The sequence below is a fragment of the Cavia porcellus genome, unplaced genomic scaffold (genome assembly GCF_034190915.1).
Source record: "Cavia porcellus strain 051 isolate PalLab524CR breed Dunkin Hartley unplaced genomic scaffold, mCavPor4.1 scaffold_28, whole genome shotgun sequence".
NCBI lineage: Eukaryota > Metazoa > Chordata > Mammalia > Rodentia > Caviidae > Cavia > Cavia porcellus.
The window spans coordinates 11,097,937-11,110,997 of NW_026947511.1; the positions used below are offsets into that span (position 1 = coordinate 11,097,937).

General features: G+C 38.3%; 1 protein-coding gene across 3 annotated transcripts in view; it reads left to right on the forward strand.

The window, feature by feature from the left end:
* LOC134473830 (uncharacterized) overlaps window positions 1-13,061 on the forward strand; it is an 82,232-nt gene that overhangs the window by 19,761 nt on the left and 49,410 nt on the right. The window contains exon 3 of one of the 3 annotated variants that reach the window (XR_010044293.1): window positions 6,894-7,456. The exons of 1 other annotated variant lie outside the window; for it this stretch is intronic. Coding sequence is in view for 1 of the 2 variants with exons in the window: in XM_063239508.1 (XP_063095578.1) it covers window positions 6,752-6,944 (193 nt within the window). In the remaining variant the exon portion in view is untranslated. Of the gene's footprint in view, window positions 1-6,653; window positions 7,457-13,061 lie in introns of those variants that run through there. One more of the 3 variants, XM_063239508.1, reaches the window with a different exon arrangement.

Consider the following 13,061-nt stretch of genomic DNA (forward strand, 5'->3'; position numbering starts at 1 on the left):
TTTGGAAGTGTCTTAAATTCTCTACTTAATATAAGCTTTATGATATGAGATAATGCCTGTTCTTCTGCAGTTCTAATCAAATCTCTTTCTGAGATTGTTATCATGAACTGCATTCTCAAAGTGATGTGATTATAGAAAGAAATGTAAGCTTGAGAATGTTAAAATTTACACTTATGCAAAAAATTTTTAAGGTAGGATAAATGTTTAATAAGTGAAGTTTTAGAAACAATGTGTTACAGATTCATACCAGAGGCTATTTCCCCATTGAGTTACATCTCCTAAACAAATGGTCGTTAGTATGGTTTAATCCTGAAACTTCCTCTCTAGTACAGAGATTGTTTGCATTTTAATGTCCTTAGTGGTGAACACAATATCCAAGGGAAAAGAATAATCATGTTTCTATCCTTTAGCTGAGTCCCTAGTGCAATACATTTGTTAAAAAAAAAAAAAAAATTCAATGTGGTTTCCAAAGTGAGTATGCAGCACCTTTCCTGGAACAAGTTCAGAATTAGTACAAACCTCTGTGAAACAGAATTTGAAGAAACTTCATCCAATCCTGCCAGTGTTTTTCTCTAGTTGAACAGGCTACACCTTGCTCAAGCAGGTTAAAGAGTATAAAGTAACCAACCTATGTATTCAAGAGTTTTTATTTTTGCATTTTGTTTTCGAGTGACACAGGGTAGCCTAGGACTCGCTGTATCCCAGGCTAGCCCAGTGTGGAATCTTTGTTTTCACTCATTAGAACTCACTAATGTTTCCGATTCTCCTGAAATTCTGCTAACTAACTGATTAATGTGCTAAACTGAGCTAAAGCTGATGTTCGTCAAGGTAACATTTACACTGGGACTGAAGTCTATTAAGTGATTACTATGGGACATCACAGGGCAAACAGATATTTTCTGTTGAAGGAAAAAGAAAAAAACTTTCCAGGGAACATTAAAAATCTCAGCTTCCTAATATCTTTTATTTTTATTTGATTTTTACTTTTTAAATTGACATATTTATAAAGTTCAGTACATAGTGATCCTAGTCTACTCTCTAGACAGGCTTGCCTGCAACTCAGTGTACAAAGAGAACTTTGTTTCTCTTTCTTCAGAATTCATTTTTTTGTAGTAACAAGTAGCAATGGCAGATTCCAGGCAATCTTTTCTAGTCAATAGTATGTAGGTAAAACTATAGGTCAATTTCATAATGTAAACATTCTTAAGGCAGCCATCAGGTAGTGCCATTGCACATGGTCATACTGATGGCAAGGATAACTAAAGTGTAATGAACCATTTCTATAGTTGGTTCTTTCCAGCTGTGTTCATAACTTGGAAATTACATACTATTTATTATAGTGTCCTTATTAGGAACGCTGTGAGCAGTTCTCAGAAGCCATGAAAGTGCTCACTCCTGAAAGTATAGAACTATTATATATTTAAACAACTTTTTGTCTTCTAAAATTGGATATGAGAAGTGAAGAATTTAAAGACTTAAAGGATGAAGATTCTTGGTTGCAGAGGATAGCTCTAGAAAAAATAACTCAATAATGAAAAAGAAGTTGATCTTTTTAGAAATACTATGGCTTGAAAATATTGGAGGCAGGTCCAACAGAAGATGATGATATGCATGAGTGAAGTGTCTGGTTTTCAATATGACAAATGTGTGAGACAGAAAATGCCTTCTAAGACAGGATGACTACTCAATCTGTAACAAGGATGTTAGCTACAGAGGAACTCACTGAATCAGGGAACTAAGTGGAAGATTTGACATCTAATGCCTTTTTATCTCAAGAGGACTAGAAGAAATAGCTCTGAGTTTAGATTAAAGGTTGAAAGAATAATGGACCAGATGGACAGATAAACTAAAACCTAGGGTCATACCTGTAAAATACCACTTGAGTGCCCCTTATCTGAAATACTTGGGACAAGAAGCATTTCAGATTTTGTATTTTTTAAACGTTTGACTATTTTCATATTCATAATATACGTTGGGAATGAGAACCAAGCCTATACATAAAGTTTATCATTGTTTCCATAGATAGCCTAAATATTTTATACAAATTTTACAGTGTTTCTGTGTTTTTACTGCAACTCACCATATAAGGTCAGGTGTGGAATTTTCCATTTGTGGTATCATATCAGTACTCAAAAATGTTTGGATTCTGGAACATGTCAGATTTTGGATTTCCAGATTAGGGAGGGCCAATCTCTACCTGAATACATACTAATTGTCACAAAGCTAATGAGAAAAGTGAAATAATGTTTCATACTATCTGTTATGGTTTAAGCATGAAGTGTCCCTCAGAATATCTAATACATTATTTGTGTTGTATTTGTAGATATATAGATATATTGAGTTCTATATTCTTGAGTGGGCCCTTGAGGCTATGATACTAACAATATTGAAAATAAAATATTGGAAAAAGAATATGGTGGGTCTTAAAATCTGGGGACTTTTGGTCACTTGCAAGGATCTGTGGGCAAAGGAATGTTTCAGAACATTAAGTAAAGAACACTAAATTTAAGGGAACAGAGTTCAGAAAGTTGTTTATTTGTACAGTAGGCCACATAGATGTTCACAGAGTTTACTCCCCAAAATAAATATAGAACAATAATTTTCACATTCAAAATTTCTTGCCTGGGATGGATATAATCAAAATTCGTTATATGCATATATGAAAATGGCATAATAATGTTCAATATTTTGTAAAATTAATTGGCACTAATAAAATATGGTGATAAAAATGTAAAAATAAATTTATTTTTGAGTTTAAAAGGTAATCAAATATTTGTTTTTTCAGTTTTTTAGTAGTACTATTTACAATACATAATGTTTACACTCCTTGTGTTGCATTGGTATGTGTATGTAACACATCTTAATTCCTTTTTTTATCTCCTTTTCATTGTTTCCATATTTTGATCCCATTCACATTTAAGAAACATCTATTTCCCTGCTTCCTATTAGCCATCTTTTATTTTGTTCTTTACTTATGATTTAGGTTTCCATAGAAAAGAAGCCGTATGATATTTAAGCTTGTGTATCAGATTCATAACACTTAACATTATGGTCTCAAGGTGCATTCATTTTCCTATAAATGACTCATGTATCTTTTTATGACAAAATAGTACATCATTGAACATAAATACCACATTTCCTTTATCCATTTCTCTGTTGATGGACGTAAAGGCCACTACTAAGGTGTAGCTATTATGAATTGTGCTGCACTGAACATGAGTATGTATGTATCACTGTAATATAATATCTTTAATTGTTTCAGAAAGATACCTAGACAGGAAATAGCTGGTTCACATAGAATTTCTGTTTTTAGTTTTTTGAGGAAACTTTATACTGATTTCCAAAGTGGTTATACTAGTTTTAGATTCCTAGCAACAATGTAGAAGAGTTCTTTCTTCCTAGCAATCTTGCCAACTTTTGTTATTATTTGATTTCTTTTTTTTTAAATTTTGTTTAAGGAGAAAAGAAAAAAAACAGTGAAAGGGTACAAGTTATACAGATTTACAGGAAAAAAAATGAACAGTAGGAAATCACTAGTTAATGGATTACATATTGCCATCTTAGAAATAATTGTTCAAGTCACAAAATTAAAGCTTGTAGAGTGGACATTCCAACAATGATACTGCAAACAGTTCTGTTCAATGATACAATAAAACTCTGTGATATCATTTTCTATCTTATACACTTAAATATACATGCAGTTATATAGTTTAGAGCACTTTCTTTTCCTCTCTTTAGTACAATGACTATTACACATTTTGGGTTTCATTGCTCCCACGGTTCTTATTACTTTTTTGGAAGAGAGTAAAACCAAATGTGACATAACAGAACAGAATCGGTCAAGTCAAAAGGGTGGACATAATAGATAATGTAAAAACATAATACAAGGTGATCAACAGTGGTTACCATAATGCCTCCTGCTATCTCTAATAGAATTGCCTATATGATTAGTTATAATACAATTGAACAAAACAGTAAAGAACAAAACCGACAAAACCAAACCATTGGAGACATTGTAGGTCTTCAAAAGTAGATAAAAGTCAACGAGAATGGGCGTTATAATGAATCTCATTATCTTCACAGCTGATGCCTAAACTTTTGAACCTGATACTATCCAGCAAAACAGAATAGGGGAACATCAGTCAAAAACAAGATGGTGAGAGCAATACAGGGCTTCAAATCGAGATAATAGAAAGTCAAAGTGGGTTACTATAATATATCCTGCTATTTTTTCCCTTTAATTAAACAGATAAAAATAAAAAATTAAATAATGGAGTGGAGATTGGGATAAAAGAGGGCATAACAGGGAAACAGTGCAGATCAAAACATAACCATTTAAGCAAAATAGTGTTTCACTACCAGATAATTCCGACCCAAAAGTAGTTACCATATTGACTCTTTCCTTGAAGTCCTTGAGTACAACTTCGTATACTGTAGCATTAAGTATATCAAAACAATGTGAAACCATTTAAGAGAATGACAGCATTACAGAGTATTTAGGATCAACTAACAGAAAATGAACAATGGTTTCTGTATAATCTCCTTGTCTTTAAAAGGTTTTTGCTTATACTATCGTACATAACAAAATCCAATAAGATACAACCTATTTAGACCATTGGAGACAGAAGAACAAAAGCTAGATGAGACTTCAAAACAAGATGATACTAAATCAGTATTACCTATTAAGATGTCATTTTCTCCAAAATAGCTGTTCCTATCATCCAATCTTCTCTGTCTCATTTCTGTTGAGCTCTTTTTCTGTCAGTAGCTGTCAGTTTGTCTTCTTCATTTTGTTCTCTGCTCCATTCGTTGTGGCCTCCCCACCACTATTTCTGGGTTCTTTGTATTTTTCTTTTTTTAGAATATCCTGCAATACTCTCTGTAGAGTTGAATTGGTGGTTGCAAATTCCCCCAGTTCCTCTTTATCCTGGAAGCACCTTGTTTTTCCATCAATTTCCAGGGACAGTTGTGCAGGATATCTCAATCTTGGCTGGAGATTATTATCTTTCAAAGCTTGAATTATTTCCCCCCACGCTCTTCGTGATTTGATGGTTTGTGCAGAGAAATCTGCTGTAATTCTGATGGGTGTTCCCTTGTAAGTGGTCTGTTTTTTGTCTCTGACAGCTTTTAATATTCTGTTCTTGTATTGAATTTCTGGAATTTTTATTATTATATGCCTGGGTGTTGCCCTGTTTAGGTTGTAGGTAGCTGGGGTCCTGTATGCCTCATACATCTGAGTATCTTTACCTTTTGCTAAATTAGGAAAATTCTCCTGGATTATTTCTGTGAGTAGCTTTTGTAGTTCACTTGTTTGTGTCCCTACTTCTTCTTTTATGTTCTTAATCCTTAAGTTATGGCTCCTCTTATCATCTTCTTGTCTTTGTATTATTGCTGTTTGTTTCTTTGTTATTTTTAAGAAGTTTTTCATTTCATTCTCCCATATTACAAGTCTGCCCTCCAGTTCAGATAGTCTGTCCTTAGTTTCTTTCAAGCTGTTATGCCAGTCTTGGATAGACTTCTTAGTTTCTTGATAGTCCCTTTGAACCTGCTTCACGTACTCTATGCTTTCTCTGTTTTCTCCATCAAACAATTCTCCCCTCTTTTTCTGTTCTTCCATTCCACCATCTGTTTTTTCCTGGGTGGTGCTTAGCATTTCTCTAACTATTCTGCATACTTCTAGCTTCAGGTCGCTGATAACTTCATTCCTGAATTGGTCTATGAGGCTCTCTATATGGCGCTTTATGTCTATTGGTGCGGTGTCCGCTATTGCCTGTTTCTCAGAATTGGGGGCCGAGGAGCCTTTCTTGTTGCTGTCTCTTCCCATATTCTCTGTTCCTTATATATGCAAGCTTACATAGGAGGCCCAGCTTCCCTCCCTGTCAGCTACAGCCTGATCGAATTGCGCTGGCTAGGTGTTCCCGCCCACCGCAGCGCACCAGGGAGTTATGGACTAGGCAGCCTACGCGGGAGTCGCCCCTCTGGGCCACCATCAGGCTCTGGGATCTGGGTTGGGCCAGCCTACCGAGTCTGCCAGCAGCATCATGCAGGCCAGGCACTTTTCACCAATCCCGTCTGAGAGGGGAATGTGTGGCTGGAGTTGCCACCGCGCCCTGCTCCCTCAGGACTGCCCGAGCCCAGAAAGTCCTCCGCTGGAGTCAAACTGTGGTAGAGTGTCAGTTTCTCTCACTCACCTCACCACAAGTCAGTGTACACCTCCCTGCCCGTCCTGTTTTCGACTCCGTTTGCAGACTCCCGTTCTCAGAGCTTCTGCGCATCTCTCTCCTTGCCGAGCCGCTGTAGAGGCAGCCAGCCGCGGCGTGGCGGGAAACCCAAATCGCGGCTTCCAATGGCGCGGGGTCTAGCCTCCACACCAAGGCTTTTCTGTTCCTGTTTTAGCACCAGGACTGCATTCCAAGTTGGTTTCTCTCAGCCCAGTTCGTTCCTGAGTCAGCAGAGCATATCTCTACCGGCTTATGTCTCCTTAGTCCGCACCATTCCTGACTTCTGAACCAAGCCTTTCAGAGAGCCTCCGTAGTATCTGCTATCTGTCCGCCATGTTCTCCCAGAAGTCCCTATTATTTGATTTCTTGATGATGGCCATTCCTTCTTAAATATGATGGTGTCTTGGTTACTCTTCTCCTGTTGCTGAGACCAAATCCTCAGCACCCAAAAGTAAGAAAGGAAAGATTTATTTAGCACACAGTTTGTGGAGGTTTCAGTCCATAATCAGCTGGCTCTCAGGCAGGGTGGCATGATACAAGGATTATGTTTCAAGGTGGCAGAAGATGGCAAAAGCAGCAAGGGCAAAAATAGTGGGGGAGAAGGCCTCTTTTCCTCTTACGTTGTAAGCAGGCTACACACCCACACCATTTCCATGGCTTTCCCTTTTACAGGCTCCAGGTGTTTACACAGTGAGGATCCTGGCCCCCTGCCGCGTCACTTAGGTAAGCTTTAAATTTCTCAGTCCCCAAATTGGCACAATGTAGCAACCATTACAGATGCACTCATCCAGTGAAGTATGAAAATAACATTTTTAGTAAATAGAATGAAAGCAGTAAATTATAAGAAACTCTTTACTGTGAGTTATAGTACTTTCTGAGATTTATTTAGATTTATTTAGTGCAAACTATGTGATGAGTTCTGGAATTAAAATTAGTTCCTACATTCATGGTCTATGTGGGATGATAGATGTGATACAGTTCTACAAGTTATTAGCTCATTTGTAGGAAAGGATAGGAGGGGAAGGACAGTAAGAGGAAAAAGGAAAAAAAAACTAGCTCTATCAAAAGTTTTATGTTCTATCGAGGTCAAAATGGTGATCAGTAGCAAAATCTAGCCTCAAGCCTGGCATGGTGGCACACGCCTGTAATCCTAATACGCAAGGTGCTGAGGCAGGAGGAATTAAAAACCAGCCTGGGCTACAAAGTGAGCTCAAGGCCAGCCTAAACTGCATAATAGCAAGACCCTGTTTCATAAAGAGAGAAAAAAAACCAAAAAACAAAAAAAGCAACTCCAGCCTCTCTTAGATCCAGAATCTAGGCATGGAAAATAACAACTTGACAAAGGAGGAGGAGGAGGAGAGGGAAGAGGGGGAGAGGGAGGAGGAAGAAGAAGGAGGAGAGGGATAGGAAGGAGGAAGAGGAAATGTTGAAGGAGGAGGAGGAGGAGGAGGAGGAGAAGGAGGAAGGCCAGGAATCAGGAAGGAATTGATAAGAAAATTAGAAGCTACAGAGAAGTTATAGAGATGTTACACAACACAGAGGGGGAAAAATGGAACAGTCTGCACTCCGGCACCTGTCTCACAAGGAAGGGAACATGACTCCACAGAAGCAAGGTAAGCAGCCAGGGCTGAGAGATACAAGGCTGCAAGAACCAGAGAGAAATGGCAGTGGAGGCCATGGCTGCTGGTGAACTGTAAAAGCACAGTTTTGCTTCAAGGGCACTCCTGTCACACAGCAAGTAACAGCCGGAGAGGAACTCCAGCACAAGTGCCTGCTGGAGATTTCTTAATTAACCACCATCCCGTGAAGGAGTTGATTATTTAAGTCTGGGACTCAGAACAATTGGAAAACACCAATACTTCAGGGCTCCCAGAGTTGCTTTTTCACAGTGACTGGATGAGAGACAGTAGTAGAAATAGCCCCAGACAGGGAGCTGAGTAGAAAGCTCCCCTAAAACATTTAAACTCAGGTCAGGCAGGACACAGGCTCTGCCCTTCAAAAGGAGAACCAGGCCTGGGTGAGTTACATTCAAACAAGGTCGAGCTTGAAAGTGCCAGTATTAAATACTTGAACCCTTACCCTGATGCCTACATCCAACACAGATGTGAGGTCTGATTGCCTTTCCTACCTGCTAATCTGAGCAAGGACATGTCGTGGCATGGACAGTGCCACCGCCTGGAGTTAGTAGAGGGGACTTGGGATAGTGGAGGCACCTCCCAGCCCCACTTGTTATAAAGCTAGGTGGAAAAGCACTGTGATTTACTGGACCCTAAAACTTCAGACCTGGAAGGAAACCACGCCTGCAAAATTAGAATTTTTATTTTCTGTTTTTGAACTCTTTCTCTGTCTCTTTCTTTCCTTTTTCTTCTTCACTGATTTATTAAGGTTTGGGGAATTTTCCTTCATTCTTTTTTTTATTGTTGTTGCTCTTTCTACTTTTTCTTACACATTTTCCTTTTTTCATTCTCTATATCTTTCTCCTTTTCCTTTTATCTTTGTTGTGTTTTTTCCCTTAATTAATCCCATAAATATACTTCTAATACTTCACAGGATCCTGTGTCTCACTTCATTCCTCATCTCCTGCCATTGACTTTCAAATTTTTCTCCTTGTTTATTCCCATTCCCAACTCCTTATGTCTTTAATGGTATAATTACTAAGTTTTATGAATCATTAAATAGTTACTGTGTATTACTACTATTCAGATTCTTTCTATCATTAGTGGAGGTATAATTATCACATTTTATAGATATTTGTTGTATGTCAATATTTGGTTTGTGCTACAATTATAAATTTATAAGGTTAAAGGCGATACATTATTATCTCTTATGGCATATCAAATATCCAGATGTCTTAAATAATATTACTGTTGTGGATTTATTTGATATTGCCAGGAACACATCATTGTTGCTATTAATGTCTTCTCTATATACCAACACCTAGATTACTTTTGCAACTGTAAAAATGTTTCATCCATTTCCAGAGAACTGGGTGGTGGGTCAATTACACTGCATCCTCCTCCCATATGAACAGAGGTGGTTGGATCTTCTTAAGAGGCAAAGAAAGGTCTCTAGTTAGCCAAAACCTGAGAGTTACTGAAAAGAAGACTAGGAAAATCTCTCTACTAGCAAAAAAGACTTTCCATTATATGTGATTGAAAACCAAAGCACAAAACAAATCAACAAAATGCCTCCCCAATCTCTCAACTCTCCCAAAGCCTCTGTGGAACACTGAGAGGAGGGAGGGAATGAAAACCCACACAGCTGAATTATTTAACGGGGTAACAGAGAAGATTTAAAAACAGATCAATAAAATTCCCAGCAGGCTCACTGAAGTTATACTTATTCAGTTAATGGAGGAAATAAAACTATCAGGGAGTTTATAGAGACACTAATAAAAAGCTAGCCGAGCTAAAAAAAAAATAAAGAAACAAACAAACAAAAAAAACACACATGAATGAATAGTTTGGCAAAGAATTAAACTCCATGGAAAGGCTCAAAACAGAAATCCAGAAAGTTAAAACTGTATAGAGAGAATGAGTAGCAAGGTGACCAACGTGAGTACAGAATCTCCAAATTAGAAGATAAAGGGTCAGCCTTGCCCTCGGAGCCTATTCATGCTTCGGTTGCAAGAAAAGAAACTTGTTCCAACCCCAAAAGTCAACCCGGCGCAGGAGGGTACCTGACGACGACTATGTCACTCTCTGCTGCTCAAACCTGGCTCACCTGCAAATGTTCACCCTCTCCCCTGCAACAACCCTTAAAAAGCCCTTTCCCCAAGCCAAACAGCGGCTGTCTTGGTCCACAAGGCACTCCATCCCTTGTCCAATAAAGCTTCTCTCTGGTGGCAGAATGTGGGTCTGGCTTTGTGTGGGTTCTGGTCCATCAGAAAATAGGGATGCTTTCGAAACTCAATTACTCAGACATACCTTAAAAATGAGAGAACATGGAAAATGGATCCAACAACTAGCAATGATGCAAAGAAGACTAATTGGAAAAGTGAAAAATCAGAAGACAGCACAAAGGATATAAAAACTGCCTTGCAGAAAAAAAACACCAGAAAACTTTCCACAAATAAGGGAAACAATGAAACAGACAGATAAGTAAGGCATATAGAAATCCATTAGTTCAGGGGTGGTATACCCTTGTAATACCAGCACTTGGGAGGCTGAGGCAGGGGGTTCATTGCGAATGCAAGACCAGCCTGAGCTACCAAGTGAGCTCAAGGCCAGCTAGACACTGTGGAAAAAAAAAAAGAAATGAAAGAAAGAGAGAAAAAAAGGATCCCATATAACCAAAATCAAAAGAGAACCTCTGCACATCACATAGTCAAAATTCCAGAAGTCAAACACAGGGACAGAATTGTAAAAGCTGTTAGAAAAAAGCAATGAATCACTAGTAAAGATAAACTCATTAGAAATACAGACTTCTCAACACAAATCTTAAAGGCAAGGAGAATTCAGAGCAGATTCAAGATCTAGAAGAACAACTTCCAACACAGACTTACATATCCTCCGAAACTTTCTTTCAAAATTAATGAAGAAATAAGAAATTTCTATGGAAAAAAGAGCACCTAAACAAATAAATGACCACCAAATCAGCACTACAAAAAATTCTCTGTGGTGGGGCATGCCTGTAATCCCAGCAGTCATGAAGCTGAGGCAAGACCATCATTGGGAGTTTGAGGCCAGTCTGTACTACTTGGTGAGTTCAAGTCCAGGTTGAACTACATAGTGATACCCTGTCTCAAAAACCTAAAAAGCAATGAAACAAAATTATCAAGTATATCCTAGAAAGAGCAATTAAGGCAATAATGCCAAAAATATGTAATAGGATGACTACAGCAGATAGGGTAAGCAATTCAGCAAACAGAGGGGGGAAAAGGAAATCAGCAACAAAAAATAATGCCTGATATAAGTTGATATCTTTCAGTAATAACTTCCCAATCAAAAATCACCAATTGGACTTAGGTGGCTTCACGAGAAAGCAATTTGCCTGCCCTCTTGGTAGATGCCCCTGGTACCACTGGGAGGAAAACCAGTCAGCTGTTCCCGTGAGCCTACCAGCGTGCAGGCTGAGAATCAACCCTCTCCTCCCTATCCCCATCAGTGACTGGGGACAGAGTTCAGAGCATCTCTTGGGAGAATGACCATATAGTATAGCAAATAAGAGGGATTTCCTTCTATGTTCTGTTTGAGGGCAAAGGTCATTTTCATTCTTATGTTTTGTAATGATCATTTTGCTCTATTCAATATTCTCCTTCAATTGGTTTTACAATGGTCTATTATTGGTTTGATTTTGCCATACCTAATTGACTGAACAACTATTGTGAAGATAATGAGATATACTATAGTACCTATTACTACTATCCCAGTATCCTGCTGTGAAGCTCTATACCAATGTCATTAATTATCTCAATGCTTTGTTTTATCTTGTGCTGTTGTATTTTTACTACATTCTAAATAAAATAAAATAAATAATTTTTTTTTTCAAAACACCAATTGGCATAATGGGTAAAGAAACAAAACCCAACCATATGCAGAATATGAGAAACACATGTAATCCAGAATAGACATACAGAATAAAGACCAAAGGTTAGAAAACAATATTCCATGCAACACAAACATGAAAAATAGCATGAGCAGCTATTCTATTTTCAGACAATGTGGATTTCGAGGCACAATTGACCTAAAGAAGGAAAGAAAGTAACTACATAATAGCTAAGGGAACAATTCAAAAGTCATAAATAATTATAACGATAACACTGATGTATTCAATTTTTTTTAAAACAAACACTACTATACATTAAAAATATCAGATAAATACTAATTAAAACAGGGGACAACAGTATATCCATGTCACAAATAAATCAACCAGACAAAAAAGAATCAACAAAGAAATATCAGAGTTGAACCAAACCTTTTGAAGAAATGGAATCGATAAGTATCTATAGTGTCTACCCTAAGACAACAGAATGCACATTCCTCACAGCAGCAAGTGGGACTTTCTTGAAAGTAGAACACAAAACAACCAAACACCCATGCCTGTGAATGGCTTCTATCCTTTTAAGGGAGGATGAGCAAATAGGTACTTTTACCTCTGGCTTTTTATGCCTGCAAGAAAAGTCAAACACACCCACTGTCAAGCGGTAATGCTTCTGGTCATCAATAAACACATGACAGACAACCCAGAAAAGGGGCTTTATGTGAGCAACAAGTAGGGTTTATTCTATTTGAGTGCAGACAGGTGAGATAATGACCGAGGTGGGGAGCTGACCCAAGGAGAAGCTAAGTTTTTGTAGAGTTTTTGGATGGGATTCTAATCCAAAGACTCTGGGTAGAATGTTTGGGGTCAAAGTTCCCAGGACTTTCCATTGAGATGAGTAGGTAATACTAGACTTCCAGCACTGAGGAGATCCTATGACCTGTCCTAAATTTTTCTTATGGCCATCTGTTCTCTTTGCTGCAGGCAGCATGGCCCTTGAGTGGTTCCTGTTGTTTGTGAAGGGCCGCATGTTTTCTGAGAGATTCTCTCTTTTAGGTCAGATGTGACATACTTCATTCCTTTGAGTGTTCACACCCCTCTCCTGAGCATACCTACACCCTCTGTCTCTGCTAATACACCCTGCTTGTTTCTCTTTCTGACATGTCCTGAAGATTCGTTTTCTGTGACAGGATCAGCAAGCCTCCTACAGCGGGGTGGGCTGAGTTGGGGAAACTCTCAGACTCAGCCTAGTGACTCTTCTACGTTTGCACATTCTTATAGAAACTTAGCTCTCCTTTAGAGCACACCAGCGGGTATGTGTTGCTTCTGAGGCTTCACCATCTCACAGCGGCCTCTCTC